The sequence below is a fragment of the Nannospalax galili genome, unplaced genomic scaffold, assembly GCF_000622305.1.
Source record: "Nannospalax galili isolate Female #2095 unplaced genomic scaffold, S.galili_v1.0 scaffold620, whole genome shotgun sequence".
NCBI lineage: Eukaryota > Metazoa > Chordata > Mammalia > Rodentia > Spalacidae > Nannospalax > Nannospalax galili.
The window spans coordinates 307,844-330,227 of record NW_008346824.1 but is presented as its reverse complement, the minus strand read 5'-3'; the positions used below and the strand labels follow the sequence as shown (position 1 = coordinate 330,227).

Genomic DNA, 22,384 nt, shown 5'->3' with positions numbered 1-22,384 from the left:
TAACCTTCCAACTCTGTCCTTCCCCTTTCCTTCTTTTTATAAAAATATTTATTATTTATTATTTTTATTTTATGTGTAAGAGTGTATTGCCTGCATGTATGTGAGTGCACCTATGTCCTGCAAGGCTGTGGAGGTCAGAAGAGGGCTTTGGAGTCCCCTGGAACTGGAGTTAAGGATGGTCCATAGCTGCCATGTGGGTGCTGGGAATTGAACCCGGGTCTTCTGCAAGAGCAGTCAGTGCTCTTAACTGCTGAGCCATCTTTCCAGCCCCCACTCCTTTATGTCACTATATTCTGCCTCTTCTACCAGGAAGACGCACACACAAACACACACACACACACACACACACACACACACACACAGGGCAGTTTATTAGTTGTTTCTGGATCTCTCTGGATTTTCAAATTGAAACATGTATATCTAAGATTCCAAATTTAGCATCCAGCTAAAGGGAGCACATGCAATGTTTTCAACCCACATCTACCTACCCCAGCATCTGCCAGGGGCTTCACATTCATTATCATTGATCTCTGCCACAGTCTCACAGAATGGACAGCACCGTTGCCACTTTAACACCACGGAGGCTAAGGATACCTGGGGGCTATATGGCAAGGAGCACAGAGCCAGACAGGAGAGACCTCCCTTGGAGTGGTTGGTCAGAGTAGTCAAAGAGATTCCAAGAATAACACAAGCCAGATCCCTTGGTTATCTCCCAGAACTCAACGGTAAGATCCTACTGCTGACACAGGATTTGGAGCAATGGAGCAGGAACTGACCTGGAAGCCTTTCCCTGAAGACTAGTTCTAGAGGATACTATGTAAGCTGCTAAGGGAGAAAATCAATCAAGGGCCCAACCCAGTCCTAAAGCCAAATAAACATAATGACTGGCACAGCAAACTTTTGGTGCAATAGTGTCACTGTTATCTGGGGAGTAATCAACAGTTAACTAATTGGATTTAAAGCCTTCTCAATGGAAGTGAACTCGTGGGTGACACTGTAATTATAGCCAAATATACATGTCTGGAGAGGTCATAGATCCTAGAGAAAAGCCTATCTCTGCCATATTTCTAGATATATGAAATTTCTTACCGTCTGCTAAATATGGATCCTTATATTTACAGACAAGTATACCGTACACCATTCATCAAAGACGCTTCTTTTTGCAATCGTAATCAATAGAGTTTACTGAAGAGTTCCACACTGGTCACATACAGAGAATATATGTCCGAGAGATGCCCAGCCCTAGGTGGCATATCTAGAATGAAACCTCTATACCTAAAACTCAAGGAACATAGTGGCTTGGGGGCGGAAAAAGTACTGGTGCCTACTTCAACTCTCACCAGTGAAGCTTCCTATACAACAGAGTGTGAATTTACAGAGAAGGTCACAGCTGGCCAAGTTTTAGAGAATAAGAGACTGCAGAGTGTGTGTCCCTGGACTTACATGAGGTCAAATGGGGGGTTGGGAACATGGATGGGGGAGGGTTCTAAATTTGATTAAGAATGGTGGTCTAAAATATACAAAAGTTCAATAAAATTTTTTTAAAAAAACAAAGAAAAACATAAATATTTTAAAATAATAGTTAAAATATAGTAAGAAATACTTATTAAAAACAAAATTAAAATAAGCTTTTTTAAAAAAATATACTGTGAAGGGGTGAGAAGCAGTGTGACACTTCTTGGAGACACTCAGGATAATAGCGGCAAGGGTCAGGAATGCCACTGTGGCCAGACCTAAGCCCAGGGCTTCAGACATGTGAGTGGAAGAGGTCCAGCCCTTCACAGCATGGTCACTTGCCTTTCCCAGGAAGATCAGTGGCCCCACTGTGACATTACCTTCATCTCTCACATGCCTGCGGTTTCTGGAAGCTATCTTGGGCCACTGACTCACCCCATTGGGTCTGACTTCCAGAAGAAGCTGAGATACAGTAACCACTGTTACAGCAATCACAGACATCAGTAGTACCCTCTACTGGCAGCCGACTATTGGCAGTCTTGTTGAAGGAGCATGCTTTGTTGAGTTGATCTGGGCTTTGGTTAGCCAGAATGACTTTGAGGTGATAGGTGATGTACATCATATTTCTGGAGCTTTTGGAAAAATGGAGGACGTTCACCGTGAACTGGAGAGTCTCTGGTTGAGGTCTTGGGGCTTGAAATGCAGAAAAGCTCTCAGAGAGACCATCCACAAGGCCACCATGGAAGTCCACAATAATGTGATAGAGCCAGGAGTTCTGGTCTGGTGTAGATGTGGCCACACAGTGGTCCATGAACAACAGCTTCAGTGGTAGGTGGCTACCCGTGTGGGCTTCTCCCTGGAGGTGGGCTACTTCTCTTAGGTGAAAGGTGGGGGATGTTTTCTCAGTGGTCCAGTTCTCCTCCATGAGGCACAGAGAGCAAATCAGCCTCTCCTCTGAGGAAATAGTAGTGCTGAAGGGCACCCAGGTGGTCAGGATCTCGTGGCTGTTCACATTGCCCTTCCTGGAGTAGTGGCACTGAATGGGTACCTCTACTCGGTTAGTCTTCAAGATGGCCAGGCCACCCACAGGGTGAGGGTCGTGGAGCAGGAAGGTGCTGTACACCAGGGCATCTTCTGTCTTCTGCAAGCTACTGCCACACTCATGCAAGGCAGCCTCAAACATGATTGTCTCCATAGCCTTGGAGATCAGGGCTGACAGCCTTTAGGGCCAAGGGTCAGCTCCATAGGCTGCACCAGCTTCCCAGTGCCAAAAAAGGTCTCTGCTGACAGTCACGACCAGCTTAGCTTCCAGATGCTTCACCTCCGCTGGAAACAAGGACCTCAGGGGTTTCAGGGTTCCACTCTGTGAGAGCCATAGAAGCTCAGGGCAGCATAGCTCTGGGCCTCCCCACAGCAGAAAACAGAGAAAGAACTGGTAGCTCACTCCCATGATGCTGTCTGGGTAATAGCCTACAGATAAGATAAGCTTTTGAGAGAGCATCTATCAATTCTCACCAGTGAAGCTTCTCATGCAACAGAAGGTGATGAACACAGAAGTCCACAACTGGTCAAAGTGCAGAGAATAAAAGACTGCTGAGTGGGAGTCCATGGATAGGACTCCTAAATTAAATCTCACCCATCCAGGGCTCAGAGACCATTGGGGAAGAGGGGGCGGAAAGACTGTAAGAGCCTGGGGTGATGATGATCATAAGGATGACCAGTCTTCCAGGCTTCTGTGAATTTGCTCATATGAACTTATAACAATGGTGACAGGATGCACAAGACCCATCCAAACTCAATCAGACAAAAACCATGCATAGAACTGGGGAAATGGGCAGCAGGCCCCAACCTTAGCCAAAGATCTACTGGCTGCTGATCACTGCTGGGTGAGGGAGAGTTGGTCTTCTGTAAGGGAATGATGCCAGCTAGGCTGACCAAGCTCCAGTGGATGGACTCACACGGAGGGACAGCTGGGCACGTAAACTTGACTTGATTAGCCTTAACATATATGACCGAATGTATGAAATCCAGTGGGCAGACTATTGGGGGTTGCAGATAGGGGAGGAGGCCTAAATACAATTAAGATATATTATATGAAATGCACAAAATTTTAATAAAAATATATATTGAAAAGAACAGCAATCAGACAGCATAGTCTGGGCCACACTGAGGCAGAAGGACAAGGATCAAAGGCAATCTTTCACTACGAAGCTCATGGTTTTCCTGCCTCAAACATACAGTGCTTCCTAAGAGCCCATAGTAGGAGTCCTACAATGTTTATTAAATCAAACATCCCTTTAGACTTAACATCATTCTGATGCTAAAGTGTATGTCCAGAGAAAGACAGATTCTGACCTTCAAAAATGTCACCACAGTGTGAAACAAAGACTGTTTTGTTTACAGAGCTCACTGGACTGACATGTTGTGTATGGATTTTTAATAATGCTGTTGTTTTCCTACCTTGTGGTGTCTCCCAGATTCTTGTAAAGAAGAACTGTTGGCTCCTGCTGTTTCTCTTTCTTACTGAGCACTGCGCAACCCTCTCCAGCTCTCTGATGCAATGTGCCCTATGAAATACCTTAAAATTATGAAAAAAACAATAATACTGGTCCAGGTGACAGTGGACTGTTTTTCATCCAACCTCCAGGGCCACATTTTCTAAATGGGCACAAAAGAAACATTGTAATTATTTTCCCTGGGGCTTTGCTAGGGAGGTTCTGTAAGGTGACAGACTCACTACCATGGCTGAGAAAACTCTGAACCAAAAGAAATGGGCAGGGTCTGTAATGCAGCCTCTGAGCATGGCTGGAAGGGGTCGGAAAGTTACAGACTTTCACAGATGCATGTTTTCTCCTTGCTTAGGGAGTGCAGCTCTAGGGATGCATTCACACTGGCATTTTAGAGGCTGGTTTCATAGATAAGGAGACTCAGGTTCTCAAAAGTGAGCCAAATGTGATCAAGTACATGTGGCTAGAAATAAGATTTAGAATTTGAACCCAGATCTACTTGACTCCCAGGATTCTTTGTTTTCCCAAAAAGATGGTTCTGTCAAACCCACGAGAAGTTTGGGAGCGTGAAGCATGGTAAGAGGTGTGTGGACTGGGAGGTGTGGGACAAAAGAGCCCAGCCACACAAAGGCCTTAATGAGACCAAGCATTAAGAGAACAAAGGTTGACACATGATAAGGAGACAGTAGGGAAAGATGTCTGGCAGAAGGGCTGGAGAGTTCGGGGCAGAGGAATGATAGAGATCACTCAGGATCCTGCTGGAGTGATTTGAGAGAGAAATGATGGTGGTTTGACAAGGGCATTAATCATAGAGATGGGGAGATTTAGAATAGGTATGAGACATTATTTCAGTTGGCATCATTGAGTGTGCTGGGTGAGGGGATACACAGCTTTGGTATGGAAAGGAGAGGAATCAGAAGCCAAACTGAATGCATGTGAGTTGTTGGGTTTGGAGATATGGATTCTGCTTCTAGGCTCACACCCAGAGTGAAGACCTCAAGTCACCTCTTAACGCATTGTCTTATTCAAGGATTGGTCTTAAAGGTCTTGATTACAAAGCACCCACACTTGCCTACTATGTCAGTTCATATGTGTACAGTTCTCACCTTCACAGCTCTAGAATGAGAATACGAAATTTTACCAGTGGCTACCATAACTTAATTGGAAGTTTCCCTTTCTGAGGCATTGGTTCAATTATGATGTGTCTTGGTTGTATATGAAAAATGCTGGAATGTAGGTATGGTGTCTTTTGGGAGACTTTCCCAAAGACTTTCCCAAAGGTGATAGATGTTTGGTGAAGCCAAAATTATTGTAATCATGGCAACTGCTTCCAGCTATTGAGAATTTTCAAATTCTCCAAGCAATATTTTATTTTAAAAATAAAAATAAAATTCCACTCATAATAATAATGACTGCTAGTATGTGTCAAGCATTAGCATAAGGTTTTAGATTATGCACGCTTTACAGATGGAGGAAGCGTGATACAGTCATCCTCAACAATTCTTGGGAGTAGAATAATTGTCTCCAAAATAAACACAAAGGGGTTAATGGATCAGAGCAATCAAGGAGCTTATCTAAAGTCAAATAGTGAGTTAAAACAAATAATGAGGTTAGGCTGGGCGTGGTGGCGCACACCTTTAATCCCAGAACTTGGGAGGCAGACGCAGGCGGATCTTTGTGAGTTCGAGGCCAGTCTGGTATTCATAGTGAGTTCCAGGACAGCTGGGGCTACAAGGAGACTCTGTCTCAAAAAGACAAAAAAAAAAAAAAAAAGAAAGAAAGAAAGAAAAATGAAAACAAAAACAAATAGTGAGGTTAAAATTTAAACTCATTTGCTATCCGCCTCCCAATTTATGCTCCCAATTATAAATAATTTGTAAATGGGAAAACTGGAAAGAAAGTCGCATTTATTGAGTGTCCACTGCTTGCCAGTAAGGATCTTATAGCCGTTAGCTCCTGAGTCCACTTCAAGGCATCACTTCATCCCACTCTCAATGAAGAGCCGGAAACCAGCATGGAAACTGGACAGGAGGCCCTGGTCCTTCACCTAACAGAAGCTTCCTACACTGCTTGGTGGGTCATGAAGTTTGCTTTAAAGCACAAGGTAGACCAGAGACTTGGGGTGGCAATGGTGAGTCCAGGCTATTGGTTTATCTAAAAACCATTAATGAGAGGACAGAGTGCTCAGGAAGAAATGACTCTGGCTGTAATCTCAGCTACTTGAGATGCTAAAGCTGGAGAATTACAAGTTCAAGGTCTGAGTGGCTCTAGATCTAGTCCAAGGCCAGCCTGAGAGACTTAGCAAGACTCGGTCTCAAAATAATAGATTTTAAAAAGACATGAAGTTGGAGGGGTGTGTTGTGGTCCAGGATATGGGAAGAGTTTGAGGGGGGGTGGGAGGTATACATGATCATATTTTATTGTCTATATGTATAAAAATCTCAAAAATATAGACAAAATTTAAAACAATATACTCTTCTTCTTAAGAAAAATGGATAGACGGGTGGTTGCAAGTGTATCACAGTGGTAGAGCAATTGCCTAACATGTGGGGGGCTCTGGGTTCAATCCTAGTCCCACAAAAAGACAAGCAGGAAAAGGGAGAAGGGAGAAGAAGAGTAGGAGGAGGAGGTGGGGATCAAGAAGTGAGAATGGGCTTGGGAAAGGAGAAGGGAGTTAGAGGAGGAGAGGAAGGGAGGAGGGAGAGGAGGAGAAGACATGCGTGGTGCATGGTGACATACCACGGAGTTCATGCAGATGTTTGCAGCAGCTTCAACTGCGAACTTGATCTAATTTTTGCCCATCTTTTGTACTAATTTCTTTAAAGAGCCCTTCACAAAACCTGGACATGATTCTCTTTTATCCCTTCAACCATTCTAAATGCCCTGTTGTTACCACAGGTGTTTTAAGAGTAAGTCACCTACTTTTAAGTTGTAAATACTGTTTTTCTGCATCCTGTCCTGAGAGGACACGGACTGGATTAAATTTCCCTCAGCTATTCATTTGTTGGCACACTTTCTCTTGGAGAGCTGGCATAGTAACTATCAAAAGCATTTGCGCCAGAAGGCCTCCATTGCAACTACTCAGTTTTGCTGCCATATTGCTAAAACAACCATGCATTATAACAAGTTAGAGCGTCTGTGTTCCTCTAAAGCTTTATTTACAGAAACAGACACAGGGCTACATTTGCTCTGAGGACCACAGTGTATGAAATGTTAATTTAGATGGTCAAGGTCTGAATGTATCTTACATGTCTGAGGACATGATGCTCACATCCTCATATATAATATATCAATATTTGGAATACCTTCTATGAGTATAAGATAAAAAGAAATGAAAGAAAGTAGCATTCAGTTAGTGCCCACTGTTTCCCAGAATCCTACACACTTTGACATATTAATACTTTTGAATGATTCTTTTTGGTTCACCTGACTGTCCCATGTGGCAAATTTAAAGAATAACTTTTATTTCACCATTAGCAGACATCACTGAATGCTACCTAAAGGGAATCCTTGTACATGGGATCAATAACTTATACTAAACACAGAACAAAATGTCTTGTGTTTTATCTCAAAAATATATTATTGAAATAAAAAAATGTGTGTAGTGTATCTCAGAGTTAACAAAATGTAGGTTAGGGGACTGGAGAGATGGCTCGGCGGTTAAGAACACTAGTTGTTCTTGAAGAAGACCCAGCTTCAAATCCCAGCACCCACATGACAGCTAACAACTGTCCGTAACTCCAGTTCCAGGGGATCCAACAGCCTCTTCTGTCCTCTGCGGACATTGCACAACATACCTACATGCAGGCAATACACGCATACACATAAAATAAAAATAATAAAATATTTTTTTAAAGTTTAAAACAAGATGTAGGTTAGAATTACAACTGTATTCTAAGTTTTAGACTTCGTGAGAGCTGAATTTACTGTTACTTTGGGGGGGGTTGTTTGGTTCCTTTTTAAATTTTATTATTTTTTTTAATTTTATGCATATGAGTGTATTGCCTGCATGTGGGTAGGCTCACCCATGTCATGCAATGCCCGCAAAGGTCAGAAGAAGTTGTCGGATCCCCTGGAACTGTAGTTATGGACACATGTTAACCTCCATGTGGGTGCTGGGAATGAAACCTGGGTCTTCTACAAGAGCAGTCAGTGCTCTTAACCACTGAGCCATCTCTCCATCCCCTGCTTGGTTCCCTTCGAAATGATTTTTTTTTCTTTTTTCTTTGATACAATGTATTTTTGTCATATCTACCTCCTGCCCCCTCCTTCCAGTTCCTCCAGAACCCCACAACCTAACTCCCTCCCAACTTCATGGTCTCTTTTATTACTGTTATTAACCCTTGAGACTGGTTGTGCTGATCATATTCACATAGGTGTGGGGCCGTCCACTGCAACACGAATAAACTACTAGAGATCACATGGGGGGGAGGTGTTTTTAGGACCCAAACTATATAATATATGAGTTCACATTTTATTTTCTCATTCTTCTGAGAGAAAGGATTATAATGGTTGATTTTATTATTAATTTGATAAAATTAAGAAATGCCAAGGAGATTAGTGTAGCATACCTTTGGGTAAGTCTGTGAGGGCATTTCCAGAGAAAACTAAATGGTGGTGGCTCTGATCTAAAAACTGAATTAATCCCTTAATGGACTGATAATTTGTTGGCATCATTGGGAGGTAGTGAAAGGCAGAAAGTGGGCCCCAGTTGGAGGGAGGAGGTTTCTGCAGCTACAGCTTGTCCTGAGCCACTCCGGTGTCCCCCTGTCAGCTTCCTGAATATCTTGTGTATCTCCTCCAGCACGCACTACCGTGATGTTGTGAACCAAAACCTCTGAAACTATAGACAAAGTGAAACATTCCTCCATTTTAAGTTGTTCTCTCAGCATTTGAGTTGGAGAGAAATGGATGCAGGGGCAGTATGAGGTTTGAGTCCTTTAAGATGTCAATTGGCCTGTCTTCAGTTTCTTCCACAAGAATGTTTGTTTTCTAATGGTCCTGCTGTATTTAAAACATCTCTCAGCCAGGTGTGGTGGCATATGCCTATAGCACCATCACTCAGGATAGGATTGAGTTTGTGGTCAGCCCAGGCTATGTATAAAGACCCTATCTCCATCAGTTAGTCAATCAATAACTATCAGCTCTCTCTCATCATTTCCATCACTGTCATGAAATCCTGCATGCTTTATAAGCTTGGCCTTTTTTTCTTTGCAAATGGTTCCTGTTGAGCTAATCACTGTGCCTGCTGGGGTAGCCAAGGCTGGTGTGAAAACCCATGGCACACCCATGACAAAGATCCATTACTCCAGCCTCTAAGCCCCATTATGAAAGGACTTTTTCTTAGGAACAGTTTTGTGTTGTCTCCTACTTGCAAAGACTTGGATGAAGATTATTCAGATAGCAAAGATCCTTCCATCTGTTTTATAGATAAGGAAGAGAAATTTCAGGAAATTAAAATCTACTCAAGATCTTCTGTTTACTGGGCCAAGATTCTTATCCTGATAAACCTGTATTAGTTTTCTCTTGCTGTATAGCAGTCAACTCCAAAACATAGCCTCTCTCTCTCTCCCTCTGTCTCACTGTCTCTCTCTCTCTCATTCTCTCTCTCCCCTCCCTCTCTCAGACACATACAGACACACAGAGATAGATACACACAGATCTCTCTCTCTCTCTCTCTCTCTCTCTCTCTCTCTCTCTCTCCCCTCCCTCTCTCAGACACATACAGACAAACAGAGATAGATACACACAGATCTCTCTCTCTCTCTCTCTCTCTCTCTCTCTCTCTCTCTCTCTCTCTCTCATCTTAAAATTTGTGTGTATTGGGAGTTTAGGTATGGCTCCCTGGGTTCCACAGAGACTGTGATCATTGTGTCAGCCTGTGCTTGGGTCTCATCTGAAGGTTTATCTGAAGAAGGTTTTCTACTAAGACCCCTTTGGTGACTATTGGGAAAACCCAATTCCTGAAGGACTGTAGACTAAGGGTCAGTTTTTGCTGGCTGCTTGATGGCTGGCACCTTTGGTTCAACACTATGCAGGGGTCTCCAGCATGACAATTTGTTTCATCAAAGCAAAGTCCACAGCAAGATTGAATTCCTAATCCTTCAAAACCTCATCACAAAAATGATACCCTATCTCCCTACTAGGTTCTACTGGCTAAATCATGTCCCAATGGTGTCAGTTGCAGGACACTATTTTGGGGCTATCTTAGGGTCTTCTTGCTGCAATCAGACTCCACAACCATTATTCTTTTCCTTTGTGGCCCTAGGTTTTAAGGGAAACAGAACAGGTGCTTGCAGTCTGAAGAAGATCCTGAAAATATAACTCTACATCTCTTTGTGGCACCTAGTAACCTAGCGTGGAACTCTTGGATGCCAAATAAAATTGCACTGTTAATAGTGAGACTTTGTATTCCTTAAAGAAAAACATCCCTCAGCCTCTAGCTCCATGGCTGATACTTAAATGCATTTGATTGCCACTGATGAAGGTTGACCATAGCATCTTAGGATGTTTCAGAGGCATAGATTATGCTGGAAAACAAGGAGAAAGCATCTAGAAATGGACTGTCCCTCTCTACTTGCTGGGCTCAGCTCAGTCTAGCTCAGAGATACTGTGGAGCTAGATGTACCTAGATAATGGCGCCTTTCTCCACAGAGAGAAACAATGTGACCTGCTAGAACTTGGACAGTATTGCCTTTATCTGAAAATGTCAGATGTGAAAAGAGGGTGTTTGCGGCACCATTAAGGGATTGCTGTGTTTCCGCTGATGACATTGTTAGTACAGGGGAAAACAGGCATGGAACAGAGCTGCTAGTCTACAGAAGTCTGATAACCCTTTACCCAGGCAAAAGCCTCCAACCCTCAAAAAATATGTCATGCTTATAGAAGGTTGAATGGATCTGGAACACTGATAAAAAAAAAAAAAGCTATTTAGAAATAGACAAGGAGTGACTCAGATTGGTGTGGATGCAGCAGTGTGTGATGGAGCTTAGACACAATCTTCCTGGAGCTTCTAATTTCTAGTTGATTTTCCTATTTTAAATAAAGAATCCTGGGTCTGATGAACTAGCAAGTGAATCTATCAGCCATATGGGACCCAGTTGCTAGCATGGCCCGTCCAAGCTAAAATTCATTCCTGCAGAAGCTAACACATGTCAGATCTGCATGCTGTGCCAAGCATGACGTCATGTAGCCTAAGAACATTATCTCATTTACTTCTCGCAGCAGCCCTGAATTAGAAGCTAGTGTCGTTACCATTTACAGATGATGAAACCATTCTCTATGCAGCAAGTGACAAAACTGAGATCTGAACCCAGCCCTTTTCATCCTAAACCCATAAAAATTGCCCAGAAAGGCTTATAGGACCATTCACCTCAATTGCTCACTTCATAGATGTAAGACATTGAGACTTGGAGAGAAAAGAACTTCCCAAGCTTAAACAGGGAATAAACAGAAAAGCTGGAAATAGACCTGAGGTGCAGAGCTTCTTCAGATATTACCTTGTATCAGGAGCTATGCTCCCAAAGGGAAATTATGGAATCCTTGCTCATCAAAATGGCCTGTGAGGTCTATTTGTGCTGCACCTCAGAGACAAAAGACACATCAATTGGATTAGGAGAGAGTTAGTAATGAGAGGGAAGAGTATCTGTTGAGTCTTCCATGTTTGCAATAAATTGCAAGTTTAGTATGATCACAGGAGAGAGAGAATGAAGAAGTGGACCTAGGAAAGCAGTCTAATATATTTTGGAGCTCTGTTGCTGGATGTGCATTTTGTTTACAGCTTCTTTATCTTCTTGGTGGATTGACCTTTCTCTACCCACCATGCTCTCCTTTGCCTCTGACACCAATTTTTGCCTTTGTGCCTATTTTGAAGTCTGTTATTACTACAGCCACTTCAGCTGTATTTAGCTGTATTTTGACTACTCTGTGTGGGACAGCATTTTCTGCCTTTTCACTAGCAATTTCTTTGGGGTTTTGGCTCTAAAGTGAGTTTCTTGTAGGTAGCATATAGTTGGATCATGTTTCTTATCCATCTGCCATGACATGATCTGATGTAAGAGAACAAGGTTTGCTTGCTAAAGAGCTGTGACATTGCCTAAAGAATAAGGAGCCTACAGCCATTTTGAAACAGGGATTGGCAAACCTTGGTGTGCTTAGAAAAACAATACAAAAAGGCATGTGAATGGGTGGAATGGGGACAGGAGAGATAAGGGCCCCCTCTCTGGCTCTTTTCTTTGGATCTGCCTTGCTCCAGCCCATAGGATGAGGTGCTCTGCAGCTCCTCCCCTGGGACACATGGACACTTACACTACTTGGTTGGCTATGCATCACACTGATCACCCTGAAATGCAGCCTCAGCACACAGGGTGTCCTGGGCTCCCTGTGCTTTTCTAGTTATGAGTTCTGCAACTTTCAACACAGGATTAAGAAAAACAATTATCATGAATAGTTTTTAAATTGTTCCTTGTACTTTTCTCATGTGTATTGTTAGACAACATGGTTTTGAACTATTATTCATCTCACAGATAAATAGGCACATAATACAATTGAACAGAGGAAAGATGATGTGTGAAGAAAAAGGAAAACAAGTCAGATCTCAAAAGGCAAAATAAGCCCCCTTCTTATTCAAATTCCCTGAATGTCCATGGTATTTGCTATTTCATCTTTTACCCTGGGGTAGGTGGGATTTGGTAAAAGGAAACACCTTATAACTACCTTTAAAAAATTGTGCAAGTGCCCGTCAAGACTCTCTCTTCAGTTTATTGAATGAAAGAGTGGTACAGAGGGAGATGTGCCTGGCTGGAAACTGGAAAGCCAGGGACCCACCCTCGCTCTGCAGGGAGTCGTGTTGTAGCCATTTGCAAATCACTTGGACTTCTGGTACATAAATTTCCCTTCTATAAAGCAAAGGGACAAGAACATGCCCTTCTTTGTGTTTCTAAAATATTGTAGTTACTGGAATTTTGGGAGAAGTGTGGCCTGAGCCAAGTCAGGAAAAGGAATCACTGGGAAAGGGATTTGAATTTTGACTCATGGGCTTGTATCTATGCTTCAAAGGGCTAGAAAATCCTTACCTGACAGACATAATGCCAATCAGCAATGGCATTTCCTCCAGTTAAATTGGCAGCAATTTGAGTCTTGCAATTCTAAGCAGCCTTCACCAATCCATACTACAGAGTTTTCAAGGTAAAAATTGTTTCATCAACCATGTTATAACTGGTTCAAACATTATTTGGTGGGGTTAATCCATTGGGAATAAATAAAAATCCCTATGGGTCATATTTTCTTCTGAGAATTGCCTATCCAGATCCTTAGACCACTTTTATTGGTTATTTGAATTTTCATTGTTGAGCTATTTTTAAAATATTTATTATTTTATTTTATGTGCATGAGTGTATTGCTTACATGTATGTAAGTGCATTCATGTTGTGCAATACTCACAGAGATCAGAAGAGGGTGTGAGATTCCATGGAATGGATTTACAGGCAATTGTTAGCTGCCACGCTGGGAATCAGACCCCAGTCCTCTGTAAGAGCAACCACTGAGCATCTCTCTAGCCCCCATTTTTCTTTATATATTGTAGATACTAATTTGGTGGTGGTTGTTCCTGTTTTAAGACAAAAATCTCACTGTGTAGCTCTAACTGACTTGGAACTTGCTATGTAGACCAGGTTGGCCTCAAACTCATGGAGATCCACCTATCTCTGCCTCTAGAGTGCTGAGATTAAAGACACGGACCACCACACCTGGCCCATTATAGATATTATTAACCCCTCTGTGACATCATCTCATTGGTTTGTTTTCGGTTTTTGTCGCACAATGAACTGTCCATCAAAAGCATGATCTCCTGTCATTTGTAACAATATGGACAGACTTGGAAGATATTATGTTAAGTGAAAAAAGTCAGTTGCAGAAAAGACCACCCATTTGTGATTTCACTCATATGTGGAATCTAAAATGGCTGACCTCATAGATGTGGACAGTGGAATGGTGATTACCAGAGGTTGAGGGAAAGATGAAGGTTGGGAAGGAGGAGTTGGTCAGTATCATTAGATAGGAAGAGCAAATTCTGGCATTCTATGGCACAACAGGGTGAATAGAACAAAATGCCTTATATATCTCTAAAGAAAAGAGAAAATTTCTATTGTACTCACCCTAAATAAATGGTAACTTTTAAGGTGATGTGCTAATTACCCTGAGTTGCCCACTATACAGTATGTACTTGACTCAAAGCACCACATTGTGCCTCATAAAATAGATGCAAATATTATGTATCAATAAAAATAAAATGAAAAAAATGAGAATAACTTGGTACACAGTGGGTGCTTTACCTTTGATAAATTTCAGTTGGGAATCAGTAGGATCCTGATATGATCTGAGGGTGCTATCTGTATTTGAGAGATATCTGTATTTGAGAGATATCATCTGCTCAAAGCCAGAACCAGTGGTCATGTGCCTTGAGTCAAGACAGGTGTGGTTCACTATAAAGCCAGGCATACCTTCTCTGTTAGTTCAGTCTGCCTGTATCTGGATAAGATCGATGGTTCTGTATCCCATTCATCCCATTTGATGAGAACTGTAAGGAGAAGCCAGTTGAGCCAGCTACATCTCTGTAGAACATTTTGTGAGAGAAAGTTGTCCAGAACAGCTGCAAATAAAAGAGGAGCCAGTAGGGTCCCTGGAAGCTACCTTGGAATAGAATGGAACAACCTTCCAAAACCTGGGAGTTCGGGGGGCGGGGAAGTATCTGTCCTCTCTGTTAGATGGAATGGCCAGGTGCTCTTCCTGCTCTAATGCTGGGGATGTTGTTCCCCATTCTCTGAAGTTCTCCCTTCAGGCATCCTCTGGCTCTCAACAAAGGGAGTCCCTCATTTTGTGGTGACACTGCCTCCTGAGCGTGGAGGCTCAGGCTCATTTGTATAATAGGGGTGTAAACAAGGTGGTAGCAGTGTCCTGCTCCTAATGATGCTCTAGGAGTAAAAGGAAGAATGCCACTTGGAGAATGGCCGTGTAAATGCAGGCGTCCTCCTCTTCTGTGTCACTGTGCCACGGCAGGTCTTCCTTCATATCCCCATCTGCAGAAGCTGCCTGTGTCTTCCTGTTTTGCTGCCTGGTGAAGGTGTGGTGTAGAGTGGACCTGGACAGGATGCACTGGGTCTTGTCTTGATCTCCAGTGCCTTGTAGTTCATAATCATGTGCAACTCAAAGTTACTTTCCTGTGTCTCCCTCCCATCCTGTCCAGCTCTGGCTTGACTGGAAGATGGTAGGGGATGAGGAAATAGCAGTGAGGGAAAAGCATGGGAGAGGTAGTGTTTCATTTAAGGACACGAGGACAGCATTGAGCGTAACCCCAGTCATTGCCAAACACAGCTTGGTGCTTCAGTCTGAAGGGCTCTGATGGCTTTCCACAGGAGTCTCAGCCAAAAGCTCTTGCTCAAGTCTGAAGATACAGAGGGGCTGAAGAGGAGGTGGGCGTGGAGCAGAGGAGAATGGGAGAGAAGAGAAGGAAAAGTGAAGAAGATGAAGGTGAGAAGAGGAAAGAGGCACCAGGGAGAGGAGGGCAAGGGCAGAGGGAAGGGACCTCTAGGAAAGGAGCACGGAGTGGCAAAGAGCAGAGGACAGCGAGAAAAGGAAGCTTCCGAGAGAGGCGTATGCAGTGCCCCGGGGCAGGAAGGGTGGGGAAGAACAGGGGTTCGGTAACACAGCTGGCCTCTGTCATCGAGAATGGCGTGCCTGCTGACTGAAATACAGTTATTTTAAGAACGTGTTGAAATTTGCAAAAAGTTGAGAAACATTTTCCCTTCTCAGGTGAAGGAGGGCTTCCTAGGTGATTTGAATTTCATAAATTACTGGTCTTCTGTCTGGGAAAGTAAATCCCAAGAATGCTGGTGAGATGAGGAAATGCAGAGCTTCGTGGGTGTTGGTCGCCCCCTGCTGGTGAAATCCAGGTTCTGCACGCTCCAAGCTGATGAGAACTAGTTTGAAACTGAGTGGTGAAGGCTGAATTCTCCATCCCCTCTCCTAGGCCATTAGAGCCACATGGGGTGTTGCCTCTAGAGTCTGAGTCTTTCCTGTAAGCTTTAGGCTTGGATTTTTATTGGTCTGATGGAGAGTTCCACTTGAACCTCAACTCAGCAGGTCCACATGAAGTTTCTTACTTTCCTGATCCTGCAGGCCACCCATGCATCCTCCTGATGATGTCTGTGAACAGCATGTTCACCCCGATTCTTAGCCATGAGTCCCTCCTTATGCTCCTCTTGCTCTTTATCCACACTCTTTAGTCAGGAATCTTGTTGAAATCACCAGGAGGATACTCTCCATCGCCCCCTCATCACCAGGAGGATACTTTCCATCAGCCCCTTATCACTGCCCCCATCTTGCCAGGTGTAACAGCAGCCCCTGACCACCCTCCTTGTTGAGATGACTCCACAGACAGGTGTAGATAGACATGTCTCCATTGTCCATGAGTGGCATGTTCTAGGATGTTCTGTGAGCATCCAAACTGGTAAATAGAACCAGACTATATTTTTCCTATATCTCCTGCAAGCCTGCAATAAAGTTTAATTTACAAACTAGGCACAGTAAGAGATTCATAGCAATAACTAATGATAAAGTAGAACAATTTCAGAAATAAATTATAAAACCGTAAATAACTGAAACCACACAAAACCACAGATAAAGAGAGATTGTGTACTGTCATATCACGTATTTATTGTAGTGTTATATTTTTCCTATATCTCCTGCAAGCCTGCAATAAAGTTTAATTTACAAACTAGGCACAGTAAGAGATTCATAGCAATAACTAATGATAAAGTAGAACAATTTCAGAAATAAATTATAAAACCGTAAATAACTGAAACCACACAAAACCACAGATAAAGAGAGATTGTATACTGTCATATCACGTATTTATTGTAGTGTGTGTGTGTGTGTGTGTGTGCGTGTGTGTGTGTAGCATGGACTCTGACTGACACTGTTTGTGAAGTAACACATATGTAAATAGTACTAGGGGTGGAACCTGGGACCTGGCACGTGCCAGGCAAGTGCTGTACCACTGAGCTACATCGCCACGTGTATTTTTTAAAGATCTTCTGCAGAACACAGCGTGAACTCTCTATTTTGCCCATGAAACGTTACCCGTCTCTCCAGCCACACCCTGTGTTCTGTGCCTTTAATTCCAACAATGGAGAATTACTGATCTCTGAAATTACTCTGAAGCCTTCTCTAAACAATTGTGGGTTTCTGTTAAGTGCCAGGCCCTAAGTAGTTGCTGGATACACCGAGGAGCTGGTAAAGTCTCTGCTATCCTGGAGGGAAGTCTAACAAGCCATGTACAAATGTAACCCAGGGTGTGTGGTCACTCCCCTCTGTGAAAGGTGGATGCATTTGGCATAGATTCACATTTCATGCTATGAGCTTTCAATCACTGCATAACAAATTGCCACTATCTTAGTGGGTTATAATGATGCTCATTTCTTTATCTCATGGTTTCTGAGCATCATTGTTCTCACTGAGTCCTAGACTGAGGTCTCACAAAGCAGCAGCTGAGGTGTTGGGGGCTGTGTAGCTTTCTATAGGGTTGATGGTCTTTGCAGTTGTAGGGCAGGTCCCACTTTCATGCTATTGTGATCTGGAAGCTGAAGTTGGATCCCAGGAACCATTGCACCTCCTTGACACATGTGGCCCTCACAGGCCCTTCACAACAAACCTGTCAAGACCAGTGAGAGAGTCTCTACCTCTAGTTTGTACAGACATAGTCCATGCAGAGTGTCATAGTCCCTGACATGACTACACCATGACCTTTGCCATATAATGAAGCATGCAAAGGAAGGAGGCCCGTCATCTTTGCCATATTCTGTTGTTAGGTCAAGTCGTGGGATCTGCTTGTACTCTGGCGAGGTAGTTATACAAGGACATGACTCATCAGGAATCACTATACACACCTTATAGCATCATCCCAAGGTTTACATACTCACTGGATGAGGGATGGAGTAGTAGTCTCAGAGTCTGAGTACAGGCTCTTATCTCTGCCACACATGTTCAGCTCTGGGATACTTAGTTGCTCTTCTCTGCACAATGATCAGGCCTCAGCATCCACTCCCATGCTCAATGTCAGCTGGAGGAAAAGCTTCTCATAAAGCTGTGGTTGGTACTCCACATAGCAAGACCAAGCGTTTAACATTTCAGACTGTCTTAGTCTTAAAAACACTGCAGCATGGCATTGGTCATAGTGACCGTGAGAGTTGCTGTAATGTTGATAAACTAGTATGTGTTAAGTAGCAAGTGGCAGGTATTGACCAAATGGTAGTGAGGAGAGTTGCTCCTGTTGACATCATCAAGATCACCACCATCATCACCCTCATTATCCCCGAGAAAAGGACTTTCGAGCTCAGAGTAGGTAGATTTCACACATGGATTGGAGTTTATGCATTTCAAGCAAAATAGCCAAACATATGAAGGGGATCGAGGATTGTTGTTAATTTCCTAGGCAGGTTTGTAAACCAGATTCGGCTCTGCAAATCAGCAGGTTTATTGATCACAAAATATGTTTAGAGACACAAAGGACCAAAGAACCTAAGTAATGGGTTCTGCCGGCTAGCTCGTTAAGTAACAGCATGTACCTTGCTTAAAGTCTTTCAGCCTTGTCTTCTATAAAGCTTGTGACACTGTCCAGTGGAGGACACAGCCTCCTGGCTGACACCCGCCACCCACCCCCATCATCTGCACATTGGACCAGTCAGGACTAAAGCTCTTTCTTCTTGTTCTTCCTCTCCTCTAGGTTTCTAATTGTTCTGGGATGCTTGATTCTGGCTGTACTGACCACCTTCAAGGAGTACGAGACTGTGTCTGGAGACTGGCTTCTGCTGCTGGTGAGCTATGGGCCACTGGCACTGTGCTCCAGTGTGGGTGACTTCTGTGTGGTGAAAAGGATCATCCTAATGATGATTGGCTTCCTAATGTCCCCAGCCAAGTCTAACCCAAGAGAAAAACAAGGCCTTCCTATCCTGGCCAGGCCTGCCATGGGCACAGTGTTCCTGATGAGGGTTTACTGTTCCAGATAACAAGAAGAGGAACATACAAGTCTAAGCCAAACCCATCACATATCATTAAATTATAAATCACAGCTTCCTGACTTTCTGAAAGGTCATCCAGAGGCGTATTCCTAAACTGGTTTCTGAAAATGTAAATTCAAGGATAATATTAGGAAATTCTCAGGGTGTTGGCTTTCCCAAAAGCTGAACTGACCAACCTTAGCCAGTTAGCAGAAATAGGATCTAAGCACACTGAACAGAAATTAGTAGATTGTGTGTGACTTGACTCCTTGGGACTTTTAATATATTCAAGACTTTTTAAATTATTGATTAGAACAAAAGCTTAGGAGTACCAAAAAACTAGACAAGGATTCATTTTGCTAGGACTAATAGTATTAGGGATCATTAGTGTGTCAAGATGAAGTTAGTAGCTCTCCAAAGCAGGATGGAGGTGGCCAACCTGTCCTCTCCTCACCCTCCCATCCCCCACAGCATCCTCACCACCAGAGGTGCCGCAGCAACAGAATCCCAGTTTCTCTGGTTTTCATCAGAGGTCATCAAGTCCTAACACTGGGCCCAAGGTAACCTACTCTCCATACGTTTTTCCACACAGGAAACATTTGCTATTTTCATCTTTGGAGCCGAGTTTGCTTTGAGGATCTGGGCCGCTGGATGTTGCTGTCGATACAAAGGCTGGCGGGGTCGGCTCAAGTTTGCCAGGAAACCCCTGTGCATGTTAGGTAAGCCCTGACAACTGAGTCCAGTGGTGGCCTCGTTTCTCTTCTATGTTATCTAGAGATGTCATAAAACTTACATGCCTTGATGGATATGTAGATTGCCAAGCTAGTCTATGCTGGAATTCCATCTTCTAGGGCTGTTTCTTGTGGTGCCTGGACAGGGTAGTAATTTTCAGTGGGTGAGAACAGGGTTTACTGTTTGCATTTAGGTTGTAAAGAATCCACAGGATACAAGATGAACATCCTCAGTGGCTAGGCTACTAGCACACCCAGTCACCAAGACAGCCACTAAGTATCTTCCAGGCTGGGTACAAAGTGTCACACCATTGCTAACTGGGAATGCCCTTCTATCAGACCACATCTTACCCAGTTAGTAGAGATAGAAACCAAGCCTCATGCAACTGAATCCTTTTCCAGTTGCACAGATGGTAAGCAGCAGATCCCATCCTAAACCCCAGTTCTGGAAGACTCCAGGGCCCATAACCTTCCCTATCACGAAATTGCTTGTGTCTTGAGCCACACATCGCTTCTGAGAGGTGTCACTGGAGCTTCTCTAGCCAGGTGTAGACACTTTGAGAGTAAACAGGTAGACTCCCTCCCTGACCCATGTTCCTGTGTGAAAACGCTACTGTATTAGTTACATTCCTGTTACTGTGATGAGACACCATGGCCATGGCAACTTATAGAAGGAAGAGTTTATTTGAGTTTATGGTTCCAGAGGGATTAGAGTCTTGTCATGGTGGGGAGGCATGGTGGCAGGAGAAGGCCAGAGAAGAAAGCTGAGGGATCACATCTGCAAGCAGAGGGAGGCAGGAAATCTGGCAAGGTTTAAGAACTCTCAAAGCCTGCCTCCAGTGACATGGTTCCTCCAGCATCACCACACCTCTTAAAGCCTTCCAAAACAGCGTCAACCAGCTGGGGGCAAAATGTCCAACTACTTGGAGCCTATGGAGGATATTCTCATTCATATCACCACAGCTACTGAAGGCCAGAAGTTCCTTGAGCAAAGCCAGGAGTCGTAGAGATCAGATCCCCAGGAAGGAAGAAGCAAGGTCATAGACTGTCAGAGCTGCATGGTCCTCCAGTGGTAGTCAACCAGGTGCTCTCATATCTGATGATCCCGCCCTCTGTGATAAGCTTTAGGTGGCACCTACACTCTGTGTGCATAATGCAGTCATGGAGTGCTCACCACCTATCAAAGTATTTATCCCCTTAACTCACCTGACCCTCTGGGGATGTTTGGGTCCAGCTACTCTGTTCCTTCTTTGCACCCCAGCAGTATTTTCTTACCCGGAAAAGACGTACCATCTCACTTTAGTTGCCCCTGACATGAGGGTGCTCAGCATCACAGTCTCTCTTTGAGCATGCCTTTCTGTTCTTCACCTCTTTTAAAAAGCAAACCTCAAAACTGAATCCTCAGGCACAGAGGACAGCCTAGAGCAACGCTGGGCCATGCCCCTGTCCTAAATGCCATGTGGCCCTCCCCATCTAAAGCTTGGGTCTTTGATGCTGTGTTCATTGCCCACTGAAACCTTGCGGGCTTCCTCCCACCTGATGCACAGGCTGGAATTCCTAGGGATTTGGTTTTGCTCAGAACGTTGACCCTCGTGTTTGTGAACACAGTTGTGGAGGACATTTTAGGTAACATTTCTATAATTTCTTTTCTTTTTCCCTTTCTGATATATATTCCCTACTTCCTCTCCTTGCTCACCTTTCCTTCCTTCCGTGGATTTCAGCAGCACAATGCATGGCTACAGGTGTGTGTGTGTGTGTGTGTGTGTGTGTGTGTGTGTGTGTTAGGGTGGGGGGATGACAGTTGGTTTGTGGTAGACTACATCCCAATTCAAAGAGCTTCCTGCCCAATTTGAGTCATCATCCTGTCACATGGAACCTGGGCCCCTCCTGAAGAAGTATTTCCATGGAGCCATCCTACTGTCCCAAGATGGGCTACAGTAAGAAGGCTCCAGGCTAGCCTCTCCTGCCCACCTTCCCTGGAGAGGTGAGGCTGGATCTCAGCATCACATTGTCCCTCCAGTGTCACTCTATTTCTGACCTTACTAACCTAGGCCTCTTTCAAATTTTTGCTTTTGTGGGAAATGGTGCTTCTTTCTGTATGTGACAAGACAGTGATTATCCTGAACATCCTGGCCTCAATATTCAAGGCAGCTTGGTGCCCATTGGGGTGTGCTTGGATCCATCTGGACCATCCTTACAGGGCATCATGGACCACAGCACTTATGATACTTCTGGATTTTGTTTTGTTTCATTCTGTTGTATGAATTGTAAGTTGAAAACTTTACACAGATAAAATGAAGCCTAGCTGGCAGTGTGAATTATCAGAACCCAAATGTTTAATCTCTCAGTTTTCTCAGAGGTCAGGATGACTGGAGGACTTTAGACACAGGACGAAAGGCATTCTCTTTTTTGACAGACATACCTAGGCTTGAATCGAGAAGTGTATTCCAAGCTGAGCATCCAAAACTTAAGCAGTGAGAGAGTGTGTCATGTTTGGCATAACACAAATACTTCCAGAAGTTTTCAGGGGCCAGAGGACATGAGGAGCTTAGATTTTCCCAGTAGATAAATGTTAAATATGTTCACAGAAGGAAGGAAGGGAGGGAGGGAGGGAGGGAGGAAGGGAGGAAGGAAGGGA

The 22,384-nt window shown here is 43.7% G+C and overlaps 1 protein-coding gene across 2 annotated transcripts in view; it reads left to right on the top strand.

Annotated features, from left to right (window-relative positions):
- Positions 1–22,384, top strand: part of Kcnq3 (potassium voltage-gated channel subfamily Q member 3) — a 355,041-nt gene that overhangs the window by 287,191 nt on the left and 45,466 nt on the right. For both annotated transcript variants that reach the window (XM_029568359.1, XM_008843178.2), the window contains exons 2-3: positions 18,742–18,832; positions 19,608–19,734. In XM_029568359.1, the coding sequence (XP_029424219.1) occupies positions 18,742–18,832; positions 19,608–19,734 (218 nt within the window). The remainder of the gene's footprint in view (positions 1–18,741; positions 18,833–19,607; positions 19,735–22,384) is intronic.